The sequence below is a fragment of the Chrysemys picta genome, chromosome 4 (genome assembly GCF_011386835.1).
Source record: "Chrysemys picta bellii isolate R12L10 chromosome 4, ASM1138683v2, whole genome shotgun sequence".
NCBI classification, from domain to species: Eukaryota; Metazoa; Chordata; order Testudines; family Emydidae; genus Chrysemys; species Chrysemys picta.
Window position 1 is genome coordinate 123,548,289 of NC_088794.1, and position 17,180 is coordinate 123,565,468.

At 39.0% G+C, this 17,180-nt stretch overlaps 1 protein-coding gene and 1 long non-coding RNA gene across 5 annotated transcripts in view; one reads left to right on the forward strand and one right to left on the reverse strand.

The window, feature by feature from the left end:
- TDP1 (tyrosyl-DNA phosphodiesterase 1) overlaps positions 1–17,180 on the forward strand; it is a 108,642-nt gene that overhangs the window by 25,802 nt on the left and 65,660 nt on the right. For all 4 annotated transcript variants that reach the window (XM_008165717.4, XM_065595580.1, XM_042858591.2 and 1 more), the window contains 2 exons: positions 512–578; positions 9,598–9,705. In XM_008165717.4, the coding sequence (XP_008163939.1) occupies positions 512–578; positions 9,598–9,705 (175 nt within the window). The remainder of the gene's footprint in view (positions 1–511; positions 579–9,597; positions 9,706–17,180) is intronic.
- The window catches only part of LOC103305919 (uncharacterized), a 111,646-nt gene continuing 94,723 nt past the window's right edge, over positions 258–17,180 (reverse strand). The window contains exons 2-3 of the long non-coding RNA XR_006176485.2: positions 4,444–4,515; positions 258–2,259 (exon numbers count right to left, since the gene is read on the reverse strand). This is a non-coding gene — a long non-coding RNA (uncharacterized LOC103305919). The remainder of the gene's footprint in view (positions 2,260–4,443; positions 4,516–17,180) is intronic.

Sequence of the window (17,180 nt, forward strand, 5' to 3'; positions counted from 1 at the left end):
ACCATGTTTTCAGAAATGTCCTATCTCAATGTCTAGCATGTGATACCCATGTTCTAAAGTGCTGCCTCATAAAATGGTCACTGACCTGGCTGAAGCTTTCTTGTTCACTGTTTCTTGTGTAGGTGAATAATGCTCATCTATCTATGGATTTGATTATGGGCTTTGCGCTCCATTGGGCATAATAATGAAAAATATCCACAGAGGTATCTTAAAAAGGGATTGAACTGTGAATCATTAATCTGATATTTCTGAATTCATTTTCTGGTGTAAATTGGTTACTTAATGTTTGGGGATTTGTGTTAAGGTTTTTCTTTCTGACAAGACAAACCATTTAGTATCACAGGAGGCTTCTGATTTGTTTTTCAAAGGAACATTTTATGAGATGAAAATGGAGCTAATGTATTCTCCTACCCCCTCACTATTTACTGAGAATGTATTTTTGGACTGTTTTCAAAATGTCTTTCAAAAATCAAATACCAGTGTTTATAATGTTGTTTCTTTTTCTTTTGAGCTGGTGGCTCTCTTCCATACAGTATACAAACTGCACAGAAACAACTTTGGCTGCACTCTTATTTCCAGTAAGTGAAACTGTCTCTTGATCCTTTACAGCATTGATTTCCAGACAGTATGGTTAAACTTACATTACTATAATACGTTGTGGTGTGGAATGCAAATTTAGGCAAATTGGTCAGATGCCTTGTGGGATTTTAGACTCGTTAAACAATTTATTTGCTTCCAAATCTAGCTGTGTTTTACGTACCACACAGAGATTCAGTATATGCTCTGTCACAAGAACTCGCAGACTCTATGAAATCCTGTTATGAAATGTCCAGGTCAGCTAATCACCAGAAATTTACTTTTAAAACTGAAATCTAAGACATTGTATAAATCTTCCTTTCCGACCTGGAACGATGATATGATTGTACTGCTATTTTGCCCTGAGCCCCATATCCTCCAGATCTGGGCAGGAGTTTTGATATTGGCCCCAACTGAAGCTGGTCTGAACAGGATCAGGAAGATCTTGTTACTGCAATGCAGCAGCTATGGTGCAAGCCAGACCCTTATTTATTTTTATAACATATTTATGACCTCACTTGTTCTAAAATACCAATCTCTGTGAAATTCTGGTCCAGTTGCAGTCAGTGTGAGTTTTACCATTGATCTCACTGGGGCCAGGACTTCAGGTGAAGTCTTTGAGTAAGGATTTATTGTCAGTACAAATACTCCATTTGAAAGTGAAAAGGAATGGGGCCTAGAGTCTTTCTGCAGCCCAATGGAGCTTGGTTTTCTACCTGATAATTTGTCTAATTTCATTCCATGTGCATTGCAAGAGACTATGATAAAACATTCTTTATGGTTTTAAATGGGGAAAAATGCATTAATGGAACTTTCAAGGCTGATTACAGTTTTAAAAATGTTTGTCTGAAAATGGCATTGTGATATTCCATGTTATCAGTTATAAATTTGTTAACTTACAAATGAAAATAATTGATGTTTGGCCAGCCCTGCAAACCAGGTTTTGAAAGTTCAGCTGGAACTTTTTGGCTCGTCAGCAGTATTAAAATTCTGAAATGGGAATGGATTTAATTCTGATGCATGAAACAGAGTAGAATCCAGCTGATGCTCCCATATCACTGCACAGCCAATATAGTTAATAGTGGAGTGAGTAAGGAGGAAGTAGTGATCACTTTTGCCAGTATATAGTGAGCAGATGTTATTCAGGCTACACACAATGCACAAATCTGTGGAGTAAGAAAACTACCATTTTTACATAGCCCCTCTGTTCATGATTTAACTATGCAATTCCTTTGATTTCAAAACTGTTTCAGATTGGATTCATTATTGATTTAACTCTTACACCAGATTTGCAGTTTGTTGCAATGTGTTGTGACTGAAAGCAGGAGGCTTTTAAATGACTTCTTCGTTCAATTTTTTTAATGCAAGTGCTGTGCTATCTCCAAGAATTTAAAGGGACACCAATTTAAAAATCAAGCCTTATCTGCACTAGGGAAATTTTGTAACATTTCTCAGACTTGTTAACACTAGAAGGAACAACCTAGAGAGCCTTAGTGTAGGCAAGCTACCAGCATTTTAAGTACCATGTCAGTTAGCCCTTCCTTTGCAAATTGTAGAGCATATCATCTGCAATGTACTGGCTTCTTTGTACATGGCGACACAGATGTCGTTCACTTTTCCAGATGCTTATGTACTTCCTTCTGTCTACAGCCAGAAGCACTTAACTTGTTTTTCTTTAGAATTCTGAAACAAACAAAAATGAAAAAGTATTCTCACCGACTGAGAACAAAATATGTATAAATAGGTCTTGCTCAGACAGCTTGTACCAGCTATTATTTATACATCAGAAAATGTTTCATTGCAGTTTCATTTTAAGACCTTCTATTAGAACTGTGATAAGAGAACTGCAAATAAAAGCTCATTCTGAAATTACTTTAAATGAGTTAACATTTCTTTAAAAATATCTAGTGTAAGAATTTAAATACTCAAATACTGTGAAATGGACGTTAAGATTAAATACATACTACTAACTCCTTGTTTGGACATACTCATTAAAAATACCTGTGACCTTATATGCATTAGTGATTAGGCCTTTGCAGTATACAAAGTACTTGTGACCACTAAAGAATATTCCTTTGTCATTAATCAGAATGTCTTTAGAACAATGATATTCACACTCTCCCCGGCCCCCCAGGACTCCTTTTCCCAGGTTTTGCACTGAAATCTATCCATGCTGCGACTCCTGTTAGGAATTTGAGGAGTGTTGCATGACAACTTATGCAGTGCAGAAGCAATCAGTTTTTTGTTTATCCTTGGTCTGAGTGTCTAGTAGTCCTCGAACATGTAACCTTCTTTGTCCCTTTATTCTGAAAAGCAATACTGATGCGCTATGGAGGAATCTGCTGCTGGAGGGTTGCTGTGATGTGGGGCTTTGGGGTGGGTGAGAAAGTAAGAGACGAAATTAGTGTCTTGGAAGGGTCTCCCTTACTGACAAAAATGAGTGGGACTAAGACTTGGAGACACAACATGGAGGAATTGGCAGAAATAAACAGATACTATTCTAAAGGAAGGGAAAAGGAATAGAGAGAAGGAAACACTCTGAGATACTGTACTGGTGTAATGGTTACTTGTACTCCCACAAAAAGAAAGCTAGAAATACCTCCCAATATTGTGAAAGTGTGTGGCAGATTGTGGTAGACCTCCACGCCAAAGCTCTGTTATACAGTTCTGAATTTAAATAGATGAGCTTTGAAGTACACGCTTACAAGAAGGAGATGTGCACACTTAATATCATAGGTGCACTTTTCTGACCCTGGAAAATCATGTGTCAGGCACTTCAGTGCAATTGTAAAAACAGTAAAGTTTGTTCCAAGGGTGGTGGTCTTTTTGATACAGACTGCGTTTATTTTATTTTTTTTCTTTTTCTGCTCGCTATGTTCTCTTTTATCACTGGGCTATATTTTTGTCTAGATTAATAGACAAATTCTTCACTAGAATACCTTTCATGCCAGTGTCTGTCCTTATGATAACACAAGATGTTCTGTTACATCCAATGCTTGAAGTTCAAATCCTGGAGTTCTGTACTTTATACTTCATACATAGAGTTTAAGGCCAGTAGGAACTATTAGATCATCTAGTCTGACCTCCTGTATATCAGAGGCCATTAAATTTCACCCAGTTACTCCTGTATATAGAGCCCAATAACTTGGGTTTGGCTAAAGCAAATTTTACAGAAAGGCATCCAGTCTTGATTTGAAGAGACCAAAAGATGGAGAATCCACCATTTGCTGTGGTAGTTTGTTCCAGTGGTTAATCATCTTCACTGTTCAAAATGTAGGCCTTATTTTTAAACAGAATTTGTCATGGTTCAGCATCCAGTCACTGGTTCTTGTTATGCTTTTCTCTGCTTGATTAAAGAGCCCTTTAATACATGGCATTTTCTCCCCATAAAGGTACTTATGGCTTATAATCAAATCACCTCTCAATCTTCTTTTTGATAAGCTAAACATATCAAGGTTTTTAAAGCTCTCCCTGGAAAACATTTTCTCCAGCCCTCAAATCATTTTTGTGCCTCTGTTCTGCACCCTCTCCAATTTTTAACATCCTTTTAAAAATAGGAATACCAGAACTATATATTGCAGTATCAGTCTTACCAATGCAATATGGAGGTAAGATGACCACCTTGTTCTTACTGACTGCTTCCCTGTTTATACTTCCAAGGATTGTATTAGCCCTTTTTGCCACAACGTTGAACTGGGAACTCATGTTGAGTTGCTTGTCCACTATTATCCCTAAATACTTCTTGGTTGTTGTCCAGGATACACCCCTTTATGATGTAGGTATGGCCTGCATTCCTTGTTCCTAGATATATAAAACTTTGCATTTGGCAGTACTAAAACTAATTTTGTTGGAATTAGCCAGTCTTACCAAATCGTTGAGATCATTCTGTATGGCTGCCTTGTCGTCTTCCTTATTTATTGCTCTGCCAATTTTTGCCATCTGCAAATTATAACAGCATTGATTTTTATATTTATTTCTAAATCATTGAAAATGTTGAATAGTGCCAGGCCTACTACCAGTCCCTGTGAATCCCCAGTGGACATTTCCATTTGATGGTGATTCCCCATTAGCTATTTTCTGTCAGTTTCATGTGTGCACTATTGATACTGTATAGTGCTAGTGCTTTAATCAGAATATCATGCAGTACTCAGTCAAATGCGTTACAAAAGTCTAAGTATACTACATCAGCACTGTTACCTTTTATCAGCCAACCTTGTATGATCATCAGAGAATTAAATCACATTTGTGGACTGGTATTTAATCATATTTCTTAGTATTTAGTGTTGGACTAGGTCATTCCCTCCCACATTAAAAAGTGAAGGGGATGAAATTAGGTAGAAGATTCTGTCTTGAAGCCTGTTGAACTGAGGGAAGAGTAGGTTTGCCTCCTACATAGTAACCCTACAATAACCAAAGTCTCTCATACCTTGAGGCATCCTCAGAGGAGCAGTGTGTCTCAGCTACTTCCCAGGCACCACTTGTTCTCACATCAGCATAAGTGTTGCTGACGGGCTCCTCTGGTCATGGCTGGGCCTGATCACCAACCCCTGGAGGGCTGGTTAATTACATGAAGCAGAAATCTGTGTAACTAATCATTCTTAATTTCGGTGGATTTGCAGGGGGCTGATATTAAAGAAAATGAATCTCTAATCATATGCATGGGCGGGCAGAGTTTGCATGGAGGAGGTTCCATGGTGTTATGCTAGCTGAACTTCCCCTCTCCCTGAATAGAATCACATGCAAAAAAGCAGGCTCCGGTTTCTTTCATCCTATTGGTACCAAAAACCAGAGAGGCTGGAGTGGCTATTTTAACTTGCAGAGATGAAATATACTGTGTGTTTTCATATAAAGTCCTTTGAATTCTCTGTTTGGGTGGTTGCCCTTTCTTCTCATTTTGTTTTTGAAAGCATGAATTCTGAGTGGAACAAAAAAAAAAGTTTTATCCAACAAGTATGTAAAAGAGCATCAAGTGTTTGAAACCCTGCAGGTGGTTATAACAATTGCAAATGAGTTATCACCATGTAATGCAAAGGAGTACATAAGTGTTTTCTTCTGTTTTGTAGCAAAGATATGCATTTTGAAATAATGCTACCTATTATAATATGATCTTACCTAATTGGCATATCATCTTAAAGACTTTGTTCATTTCCTTGTGTTTAGCTGATGGAGGAATTATCTCATTGGTCTTTGTTTGGTAAACCTAGAAGAGCACAAACTTGCATCAGTCTGATGTACAGATTTCATTTTAGGCTATGCATTAGTCAGGTAAGCTATAGTTGTAGTGGAAATGTAGAACACATAAGATGCGTGGCAAACCCAGTTACTTTTTCTAAATGGGGTAGAATTAAAATTGCCTTCTTAAGAGTAACTTTTCAAAAATTAAAAGTGGTAGTTAGGAGATGACTTATTGCATTAGACCATAACAGAAAGATCATCTTGTACTCCAAAATGCATGACACTATAAAGATTTCTGTGAAGTATTATAAGTATATTGTAGCACATTAACAATGTTAATTCTTGACAAAGCACGTGGTGTTCAAAGTGCACGTGATGCTTTGGTATGTGGGCTATTTAGTCTTCTCCATCTTTAATTTCTTCAATTGGGGTAGAAAAGCAAGCTAGCATTTATTTCCAACATACGAATCAAGGCTGAAGATGGAATTGTGAAGTAAAAGCTGACAAATAAGACAGATGCTGCTGTACTACAAAATCCTTATACAATGGAATTAGCTTGAAAAATAAAAAACTTCTCCATAATTTCCAGATTCTAGTAGATTAGAATCTAGTGGGCAAAGTAAAATGATGGGATGATTTTCATACAGTATATAGAATGTCAGTAGAGATGGGAAGAAAAGGTGAAAGGGTGATGCTACGTATCACAAGGATTTATAGCACCTACATAGCAGTGGAGGTGGTGGAGAAATACTTTAGGGAAGGGTACAAGGAATGAAAAACAAAAGTGGACTGTGGCACCTTATTGTCCATCAGGATAGGAGAAAAGCCAAAATAAAAAAATAAGGCCTACTCTTTAGTCACCTTGTATTGCAGTATGCTGTACTTGGGGAGGATAGGTAGGTAGGTGGTGGGTGGGAAATAGCCACAGACACATCATCAGATTGGTTCCTAAATTATATAGAAGGCAGCTTCATAAATCAGAAAGTAGTGACTCCCAACTGGAGAAAAAACATCCATTATCTACTTACTGTTTGGGAATCTGGATAAATATGGAATCTGGAAACCAGGAGCTACTTGACTTTAGAATAATAGAGAATGAAATCACGAAATGCACACTATGAAGATATAGCTTTCAGGTAAGCAATTTTTGGGAAGTGAAAAAATAAAGGATGCAATTCTTCAAAAGTGCCTAAGTGAATTAGGAGCACAAGTCCAGTTGACTTTCAACTTGTACTCCTGAGTCATTTAAAATCTCATCCCTAGTGAGTAAGGAGCAAATGGAGATGCTATTAAAATCTGCTGGTATGGAAAAATGCAGGTGAATCTCAAAATACACTTTTAATAGTCTACAATTCTTCAGAAAAAAGATTGTAAGCATTGAGTAGGAGGAAGAATTATTTAGAACAGTTCAGGAGTGTGTCTAAAAGTAGTGAGATGAAACTGAGCAGAGGGAAAAAGGCTAAAGTCTGTTTGAGTTAATCTCCCAAGAGATGTGGTGGAAGCCCCAACTCTCCAGTCATGTAAGACTGGACTGGACAGGACACTCCAGAATATATTGTAAGAAATCATTCTTGAATGGCACTGAGATGGAATAGCTGGTAAGTGTAGGAAGTAAGTATGTCTTCTATTCTAGGGTGGTTTTTGAAGGAGCTCTGTATTGATTGATTGAAATTTTAAAGAACACCTGGGGTTGTGGTGGTGGGGAAGTCTACCCCATTTTAATGCGGCAGTGATAATTTGGCAGTCTGCTAAAATAGCTCTGTTTTATTTATACTTTATTGATACAGCATATAATTGAGACACATGTCCCTTAAAGACAGTGTGAATAGCAGACTGCCAAATGAAACAGAGGTGGAGTCCTAATAAATGAGCAATGGGCTGTTAAATGTTGCAAAATCTCAAGAGAAAAGGAAACTGCGATAAAGTATTGGCAAAAGTGACGGGAAGAATGGGTTTCCAGTTTGAAATTAAACTGCTGCTACTCAGGGTTACAAAGAACTCTAGTCTTTTTAAAGAAGAGGATAATAGCAGAAATTGGTTGATTGTAATGCTGATTACATAATTCCAATAAGCAAAGATGTTCACACAAAGTTCTTTCCTCCCCCTGCCACGCATGCCTCAGCCTTCAGTTCACACCTTAACATAATTTTTTTAACTTTCAACAAAAATAAAACCACAACTTGAAGTAATTAATTATAATAATCTCTCAAAGCTAGTCCCTTTCAACTTTCCTTATTTAGCCCTTAGCACATTGAACACTGCTGAGGTTGTTACGGTGGCACAAGATCAGCCTTTAACCATACTCAGGGCTAACTAAATTCTGATTCAGATGTGTTTATTGCCCTAAGATATTTAACAGGAAGTAACCCTCAAGTTATTGTTATATTGAAATGTGCTCTCTCAGTCTTTTCTTCCTTTTCAACCTTGCTGCCGAAGAATGATTTCCCCCATCTTATGCAGTCAGGTTTAGAATTTGTTTTGGTAGGATTTTAAAATATGCCAAAAAACCCCACTGTCAACTTGAAATCTAGTCAATTTCAAACATGAGTTAAACAGATACTGCATCTGCCCAGAATCTCTTGCCAATTACTTTGGTTTTACAGTTCTGTTATCCAATTTTTAAAAATGTTTTTCTCCCTTGTTATGTAATATATTTAGGTTGACAGAATCCTTTTTAAAATCCTCTTTCCAGTCTCCCTTTCCATGTTACTAAACTCTCCAGTGACCTTTTTTTTTTTTTAAAGTGACTTGAAAAATAAGTTTAAAAGAAAAAATTGAGTGGAGAGTTTGACTCTTCTCCTTCCTCTTCCTTCCCATCTACCCTCTCCCCCCCCAAAAAATCTGTGCTGCCCTATCAAAGGAAATTCTTAGCCATACCAATACATATCCCTTTCTGATAGCTCTAGTTATTCATGTTTGGAGAAACACCGCTATCTATCTAGGTCTCTTGGGCTGTTAAGTGGTTTTACTGTAGTTAGATGATTCTGGTGCTTAAATGGAAGAGAATTGATGTTCCTCTTGTTAAAATACAATAATTAGTTTGTGGAGAGAGGCAGAAGGAAAGTGGACATAGGTGAGCACTCAAAAGGTTAAATATTAGCTCAGCGAACAACAAGAAGGATGGTCTTCTAGATTATGGCGAAGGAACAGAAGTCAGGAGATCTGGGTTTCATTCCTCACTCTATCATAAACATCTTGTGTAACTTTGGGAGAATTACTTAATCTCATTCTGCCTTCATTTCACCACTGATTAAAATGGAGATAATGCTTGCCCCACTTAACAGGATTGTGGAGACATAATTCACTAATGTTTTGTAATGTGCTTTGAGATAATCTTGGAACATGCCAAAGAAATGAAAAGTACTGTTAATGAACTCCTGATTGGAACTAGTAAATGACTTATTCAAAGGGCACGCTATCTTCTTCTACTTGACTGGAAGTTTGGAATCAGTTCTTAGTGTTTGGTGGTGGATAACTGGGATGGAGGAATGGAATGTTTCCTCAAGGCATCCTGGGGCACACAAGAAATGTATCTGTTTGTGTAAAAAAAAAAAAAAAAAAAAATCCTTGTAATATATAAATATGGCCTGACTTCCCACTGAGTTGTGCAATGGGCTTTAAGCAGTATCTAGATGTGTAATTGAAAGAGATTTCAAAGTATTTGTTTTCGATAATGTGAATTTTAATTATAGCAAGCTAACTAAGAAAATATATCAAACTTGGGCTGCTGCAGCCACGTGCCCAACATAGGTACAAAATTAATTACTTGTTATATGGTACAGTGACTTTGGGAGCTACAAAACTAAAGCTTATTATTTGAAGTAAATTCCTTTTTTTGTTTTGCAGCAAATGGTCAGCAGAAACCTCAGGCCGCAGCCATGCTATGCCTCACATTAAGACTTACATGAGGCCATCTCCTGACTTCCAGAAGATTGCGTGGTTTTTAGTTACAAGGTAAATAAACTATACATTCATAATTCCTGCGAACAAAGACTGCAGACCATATTTACATGATGGAGGACTCTGTCTTGGGAAGCAATAACTCTGGAAAAAGATTTGGGGGTTGTGGTAGATAATCCGTTGAATGTGAGCTCCAAGTGCAACCCTGTGGCCAAAAAGGCTAATGCAGTCCTTGGGTTCATATACAGCGGAATCTCCAGTAGGAGTAGGGGAGTTATTTTACCTCTGTATTTGGCACGCTTCTGGAATACTCTGTTCCACAGATCAAGAATGATGTTGATAAATTGGAGAGGGTTCAGAGAAGGCCATCAAGAATGATTAAAGGATTAGAAAACATGCCTCATAGTGATGGACTCAAAGAGCTCAATCTATTTAGCTTAACAAAGAGAAAATTAAGGGGTGATTTGATTACTATAAGTCCTACATGGGGAACAAATATTTAATAATGGGTTCTTCCATCTAGCAGAGAAGGTATAACATGATCCAGTGACTGGAAGTCGAAGCTAGACAAATTCAGACTGGAAATAAGGTGTAAATTTTTAACAGCAAGAGTAATTAACCATTGGACCAACTTACCAAGAGTCATGGTGGAATCTCCAGCACTGGCAATTTTTAAATCAAGATTGGATGTTTTTTCTACAAGATAGGTTCTTGGCATTTGATGTGGGAAATTCTATAGCCTGTATTATACAGGAGGTCAGACTAGATGGTTATAATTGTCCCTTTTGGCCTTGGAATCCATATATCTATAATTAAAGTTAATATTTAATGTATGCAGATTTCATTTTTCTTGTAGGGCTAGTTCAACTATCTCTATAATCTTTTTGGTACTTAGAAAAGCAATAATATGAAAAGTTGTATGTAGAGTCCACCTTGTCTTGATCCATTTAAGGATTCTTCTGTGCATTTATGGAAGACTTTGTAGTCTCTCATAAATCTGTTCTCACTGAGTTCAGTAAAAGTTTTGCTGCTGCTATTGGGTGGAAACAGGATCCATCCCAAAGAGCAGAAATGAATGAATGAATCCCCACTCATTAAAGAAAACTACTTTGTAAGAAATTAAGTGTTTAAGTACTAAAAATCAGTAAATTGTACCTTGTGACAACTTAAGTGCATAAGAGATGCTTTGATTTTAATATATTTTTTGTGGCAAAATGTGTTTGCATAGTAAGTCATCTTAGATATTTCAAAGTACCATGTAAAAAAAGATGTCTAAAAGGGATGCTAGAAATGTTTGAAACAATCCCTTGAACAATGTATTGGCCTATATACAAGTTAATACATGGTGTACATCCATGATACTTCCATATAAACATATTTATTATTATTCATGCTTATTACAGTAATGCCAAAGGGCCAACCAAGAGTGGGACTCCATTGTGGTAGGCATTGTACAAAACCACACATTATTGGAAATATCAACTTTAACAACTCATTTTTATTGTGTTGCCGTTAATTAAATGGAAAATCACTTGCCTTAAAGAGCCACTGATGTCTCTCATGGGTAAATTTTAATCTGCATAGAAACAATTCTGCTGCAGCTGTATTTTTCTGCCTCTATCCAGACTGGTAAAAATGGCTAGGTGACTAGGATGCGCAGAGGAGCTAGTGTCTTTTCACCCTCTTCTGTAAAAGCCCAGCCTCCCCTCTCCATGAGACAGGTGTCCTGGCTTATAACAGTATGACCGACTCTAACATCCTAAATAGCGATGCAGGGCTCCTGTGATATTTAACATCAGTTGTATTGTGGTAGCATATAGAGGTCCCAATCCAGGTTGAAGACCCATTGTGCTACGCACTGTACAACCATATAACAAGAAAATTATCCCTGCCCTAAAGAACTTGGAATCTAAGATGAGATAATGGGTGGAGGCAATAAACAGATGAGGGGAGGGCTGGGGTGAACAACGTAACAAGAAGACTATTAAAAGTTATGTATTATTATTTTAATCAGAACGAGAAGCAGCTGTGAGTTAGCTTGATATCTGGGGTATGAACCATGCATGTTATGGGTCTTTGATCCATAGAATGACCAATATCCAAAGTATTGTCAGTAGAAAATGTGAAAAGAAAAATAAATTACTGTATAACTCAATGGGAGGAGAGGCAAAATGTTGTGCTGAATTTCTTGCCTTAACAGAAGCATCCTGTTGTAATGTTTGTACAAGGTTTTGAAAATGTTAAGTGTGACAATCTATGCACTAAGAAGAACAGGAGTACTTGTGGCACCTTAGAGACTAACAAATTTATTAGAGCATAAGCTTTCATGGACTACAGCCCACTTCTTCGGATGCATATAGAATGGAACATATATTGAGGAGATATATATACACACATACAGAGAGCATAAACAGGTGGGAGTTGTCTTACCAACTCTGAGAGGCCAATTAATTAAGAGAAAAAAAACGTTTGAAGTGATAATCAAGCTAGCCCAGTACAGACAGTTTGATAATAAGTGTGAGAGTACTTACAAGGGGAGATAGAGTCAATGTTTGTAATGGCTCAGCCATTCCCAGTCCTTATTCAAACCGGAGTTGATTGTGTCTAGTTTGCATATCAATTGTAGCTCAGCAGTCTCTCTTTGGAGTCTGTTTTTGAAGTTTTTCTGTTGTAATATAGCCACCCGCAGGTCTGTCACTGAATGACCAGACAGGTTAAAGTGTTCTCCCACTGGTTTTTGAGTATTTTGATTCCTGATGTCAGATTTGTGTCCATTAATTCTTTTGCGTAGAGACCTAATCACATCAGCCATACCATCAGGGGCTCGTTCACCTGCACATCTACCAATGTGATATATGCCATCATGTGCCAGCAATGCCCCTCTGCCATGTACATTGGCCAAACAACTCCCACCTGTTTATGCTCTCTGTATGTGTGTATATATATCTCCTCAATATATGTTCCATTCTATATGCATCCGAAGAAGTGGGCTGTAGTCCACGAAAGCTTATGCTCTAATAAATTTGTTAGTCTCTAAGGTGCCACAAGTACTCCTGTTCTTCTTTTTGCGGATACAGACTAACACGGCTGTTACTCTGAAATCTATGCACTAGGCATCATCACCCAGGGACATTCTGAAATCAGCACTTGATTTTTTTTTTGTGGTGGCTAGAGCTGAGGGTCTATTTTTTTCCCCTTGTGTACGTAGTTCACCTGATGAATTGCATGGAAGTCTTCCACCCAAGCTTTTATCTTTCCAGTTTGTTTCAATTACATGTATCTTCTTGAACAGATGACCCTCACAATCACAAGTAAATAATGCCTATTAAAATAAAAATAGGCTTCCCTGCTGCTCAGAACAAATTTTTGACTTATCTAGGTAAGCAAATGGTGGTATATGAGCATATGCTGAAGTTGTCAAAAATCCAAGACCTAATAATAATACTTTGCTCTTCTGTAGCATCTCCTAGCTGCATATATTGATACGATTTACAAACATTAAACTTCACAACACCCCTGGAGCTGAGTTTACAGATGGGAAAACAGATGCTAAATGACTTGTCCAAAGTCACATGAGTTAGTAGCAGAGATCAAATTTTCTAGTTCATTGTATTTAATTCTTTCATGATCTATATTCAGAGTCACTAGAAATCCTTCTGAATGTTGATCCAGTGTGGGCTTTGGGGGCTTTATTTTTATTTTTTTCTTCCTTGGATGGTGAGATGTCTGTTAAGCTCTCCCAATGGAAGTGATGAAAGCCGCAACATTTTGGACTTAAAAGCAAACTGGCCAGAGAACTACAAAATGCACTGTTGGGAACAATCCTGCACTAGCAAAGAGATGGACTAGATAGCCCTAACAGGTTTCTTCTGTTTTCTGCACCAACAACTTTCAGCTGATTTGTGCAAGAACACTAGCTGAAGAACTCTTAATCATAAAATGACAAATGGCTGTTAAGCCATGAACTCATGTAACTTCTACTCTGAGAGTTTATTATTTTTTGCCTGATGACCATGAAAAGTCAGCCATCTCATTCATAGGTAAAGGGAGGCTATTAAACTCGTGGAGTCTCTAACTGCCCTTTCTTTACATTTCAGTGATTGTGTTGAGAAGTAGTGGTAGTTCAGGTCGGTGACAGGAAAATATTCTGAGTTCTTATTTATTTATTTAGTCATCTTTCATTAAAGGGATTGCATGAACTCACCACTCCATATGCAATAGTTTATGCAAAAAACTTATTAGCCACACTGACTCCCACTGCAGTATGTTTTGGGAGGCTTTGTGTTGCATAGTTGCCATAGCTACTGCATCACTGGGCAGCGAAAAATTCCATAGAGAAACCCTGCCCTTTGAATGAATCTCATTTTAATTGAGTAATTTAATTGTATTGGTTTTTGTTTCTCTCCAGCTGAAAATGGAATGTTGCATATTGTACAGCAATCTAGAAAGTCCCTTAGTTTTATGAATCTCAAGTGGATTATCGCTGTGTAAATAGAACCAGGAGTGACTTTGCATTCTCTTTCAGTCCTATCAAATCTGTAGCTAGATCTAGACTCTGGTTTGCCTGTTGATTGCTCTATTTTTTCTAAATTTGTGAGTACCTCTGAATAATGGCATTAGTTTGAACCTCTCATAGTGCAATCGATGTTCTGTGTAAATTTCCCACATAGCTCTGCTATTGCAATTCAGTCCTGACATACTCCCCACCTCCTGTTCTAATCCTGGACGTCTCTGGAGGCCGCTAATCTTATTCAATTGTTTATCTTTGTGGTGTGTACAACTAGAATGAGGATGAGATCATCAAACACCTTTCTGCATGTGAGCCAGGCCTTCACTGACAAAGAGCTAGTGCACCGAAACAACTGTCCTACTGCCTACACTATATAAGAGCCAAATCCTACCCTCTGCTATAGATGTGCAATCAATTTGAAGTTAGACAGCAGTTTATTCTTTGTGCTAAGGTCCCCGTATCTATTACAGAGGTACTCTAGTCTGCTTGCAGCTTGGAGCAGAACCAGAGCTGCCTCCTGAAGTTCCCTCCAATCATTTCTGCAGCCAGCCGTGGCTGGTGCAAAGGGAAATTCCAGACTTTATTTCAGTGCTGTAGACTAACAATTCAGCTCAATGTCTAATTCCCAGCCATGTCCCAGAACTGCAGTTGGATTCTGGAGAGTGTCTCTTCAGCTCCACTTCCTCTTTGGAGGCATTTGCAGCAGTTGGTATTCCTGAAGATTTCAAGGAGCAAACGAGGCTGAGGAAAGTCAGAGGCAAAAGGAAGGGTCCTTGGGTACATCTACACTGCACCTGGGCCATGTCATTCCCAGCTCAGGTGGACGTACACATGATCGCTCTGCTTGAGCTAGAAAGCTAAAAGTAGCAACGTGGCCATGGTGGTGCAGGCAGGTACCCAGCAGATCGGGCATGACTGTACTCAAGTAGCTAAGCCAAGCCTCCACAGCCACACTGCTATTTTTAGTGCATAGGCTAGTGTAGCACTGGCATGTGTACCTCTGCCCAAGCTGGGAATTACACCTCCCAGCTTCAGTGTAGGCTCCGCTTTTCCCCTTTCCCCCCCATCAAATGTTTTGTTGGGGAGCTTGGCTGGCTGTGTGGGCAGAACACAGTTTTCCTTGCAGTCCAGTCAGGGCAAGCTCGCCTTGAGGGCAGCAGGCAGGATTGGAAAAGAACTGGCTCTGGGGAAGGCAGCTCACCTTCCCTCTATACCATGAGGGGAGTGAAGTCAGAAGGGCAGTGTGCCAAATGGAAGATCATGCCTGAGTCCCTATAGCCTGCACCAGCAGCCACATCTCAGATCACAGAACTTAGCCATTTCCTCCCCCTCCCCTTCCCTGTGGGTTGTGGATGGAAGGCACCGGACACAGCATGAACGTTGCCAGGGCCAGACTCAGGCCTATGGTCAACTTCACAGCAGCCTCCCTCTTCTGTATACTATTGGGGTCCCTATGGTGGCACATGCATAAGGAGACTGCCACTTGAAGTTTATTTGCAGCAGTCTCTGAGCCCAATTTTACTCCTCCCTCTGAAGCAGGGTTGTGGGGACAAACTCAAAAAGGGGAAAATAAATGAATAAGAAAATTAGTGCCTGGTTCCCCTTGCTCACCTTCATAGAGTGCAGCATGGGAGAGGAATGCAGAAAAGACCCTGGCCTCTGTTTTATAAGGCCAGATGGTTCCTCAGTGTGCACCAGTCAAAATTTAACCTGATATCACTACTAAAGATAAATGTGGCTATTTTCCCTGGTGGTCCAGGAATCAGCATTTCTAACCAGGGGAGACTTTTTACCAGGTCCGAGCAGGCATCATCTCAGCCCCTCCTTTGGGCATAAAAACTCAGGAGGTATCAGGGCAATATAAATAATTTATGAACTGTCATCTGACATTTGACATGCATGCACATGATTTCAAAAGCATTGCTATGTGTGGTTCCTCTCAACCTAAAAATCACAAGGCCTGAGGTCTTGTCCCTGGGAAGGAAGGAGTTAAGGGGAATGGGATTCAGATTGGTTTTATGCAAGTATATGGGGCTTTGGTGTCTGAGATCAGATGCTCATACAAATCAATTCCCAGGTATTTTAGTGATAGAGGGGGAAGTTTTATGGAAAGCTGAGACTGTTCGGTCATCAAAAAAGTTGTCTTGCAGCCTGAGTCCTGTCAGATGCTATAGAAAGGAATAGAGGTCATATGGAAAGTTGAAGCAGTCTGTGAAATACAGCAGAAGAAAACACCTCTTTGCAAGTGGTAACTAGAACGCATGCAGGACCAGTATCGGCCCTCTCTTGATTCAGAGCTATCTGCAGGTCTCCCAACCAGCCCTATGTGCAGTTAGATTCCCAATTGGTGCCAGGCTGTCTCAATTGAAGAGTAAAAGGGCTGCCGATAGCCTTGATCAAATGAGGTCATGGCACATTGTCAAGTACCCTGTGGAGCTGTGCAGGAATTTCAGGAAGAGGTTTGCCCCATTCTCAATCTCAGCAACCCATGGAAAGACCATGACATGAATGGAATGAACCATAATCTACTTCAGATCAGAGCATTGCAATCTGCTGCCCATCTTATTTCTATCCTCAGAATCAGGTACAAGCAGAACAGGTCCATGTATGAAACATCTAAATATGTTCCTAATGGAGGCTTGTTTTCAAAGCATTCCTACTTTACTATCATCAGACAATTGTTCATGTTTTGCTGATGGATTGCAGCATTTTTTTTTCTTTTCCCACCTGTAGGCCATTACCATTTGGTCTCACATTTGCTCCTATGATCTCTCTCAAGTATCGTGGTAGCAATAATATTGGCTTTAGGAAAGAAGTTCACCTATTTCTCTCTTCCTGGGCAATTTTACTAATGAGGGTTTCTCTACAGAAAGAAAGCTGATGGAAACACACATACAGTTCCTGGAGTATCATGGATTCAGGACTGACACATGGTGTCAGTGATGTCAGTCACGGGCCTGGGCTGGGGATGAATACTATTAAGAACAAGGTCTCATCTCAGAAGAATGTTAACATGAGA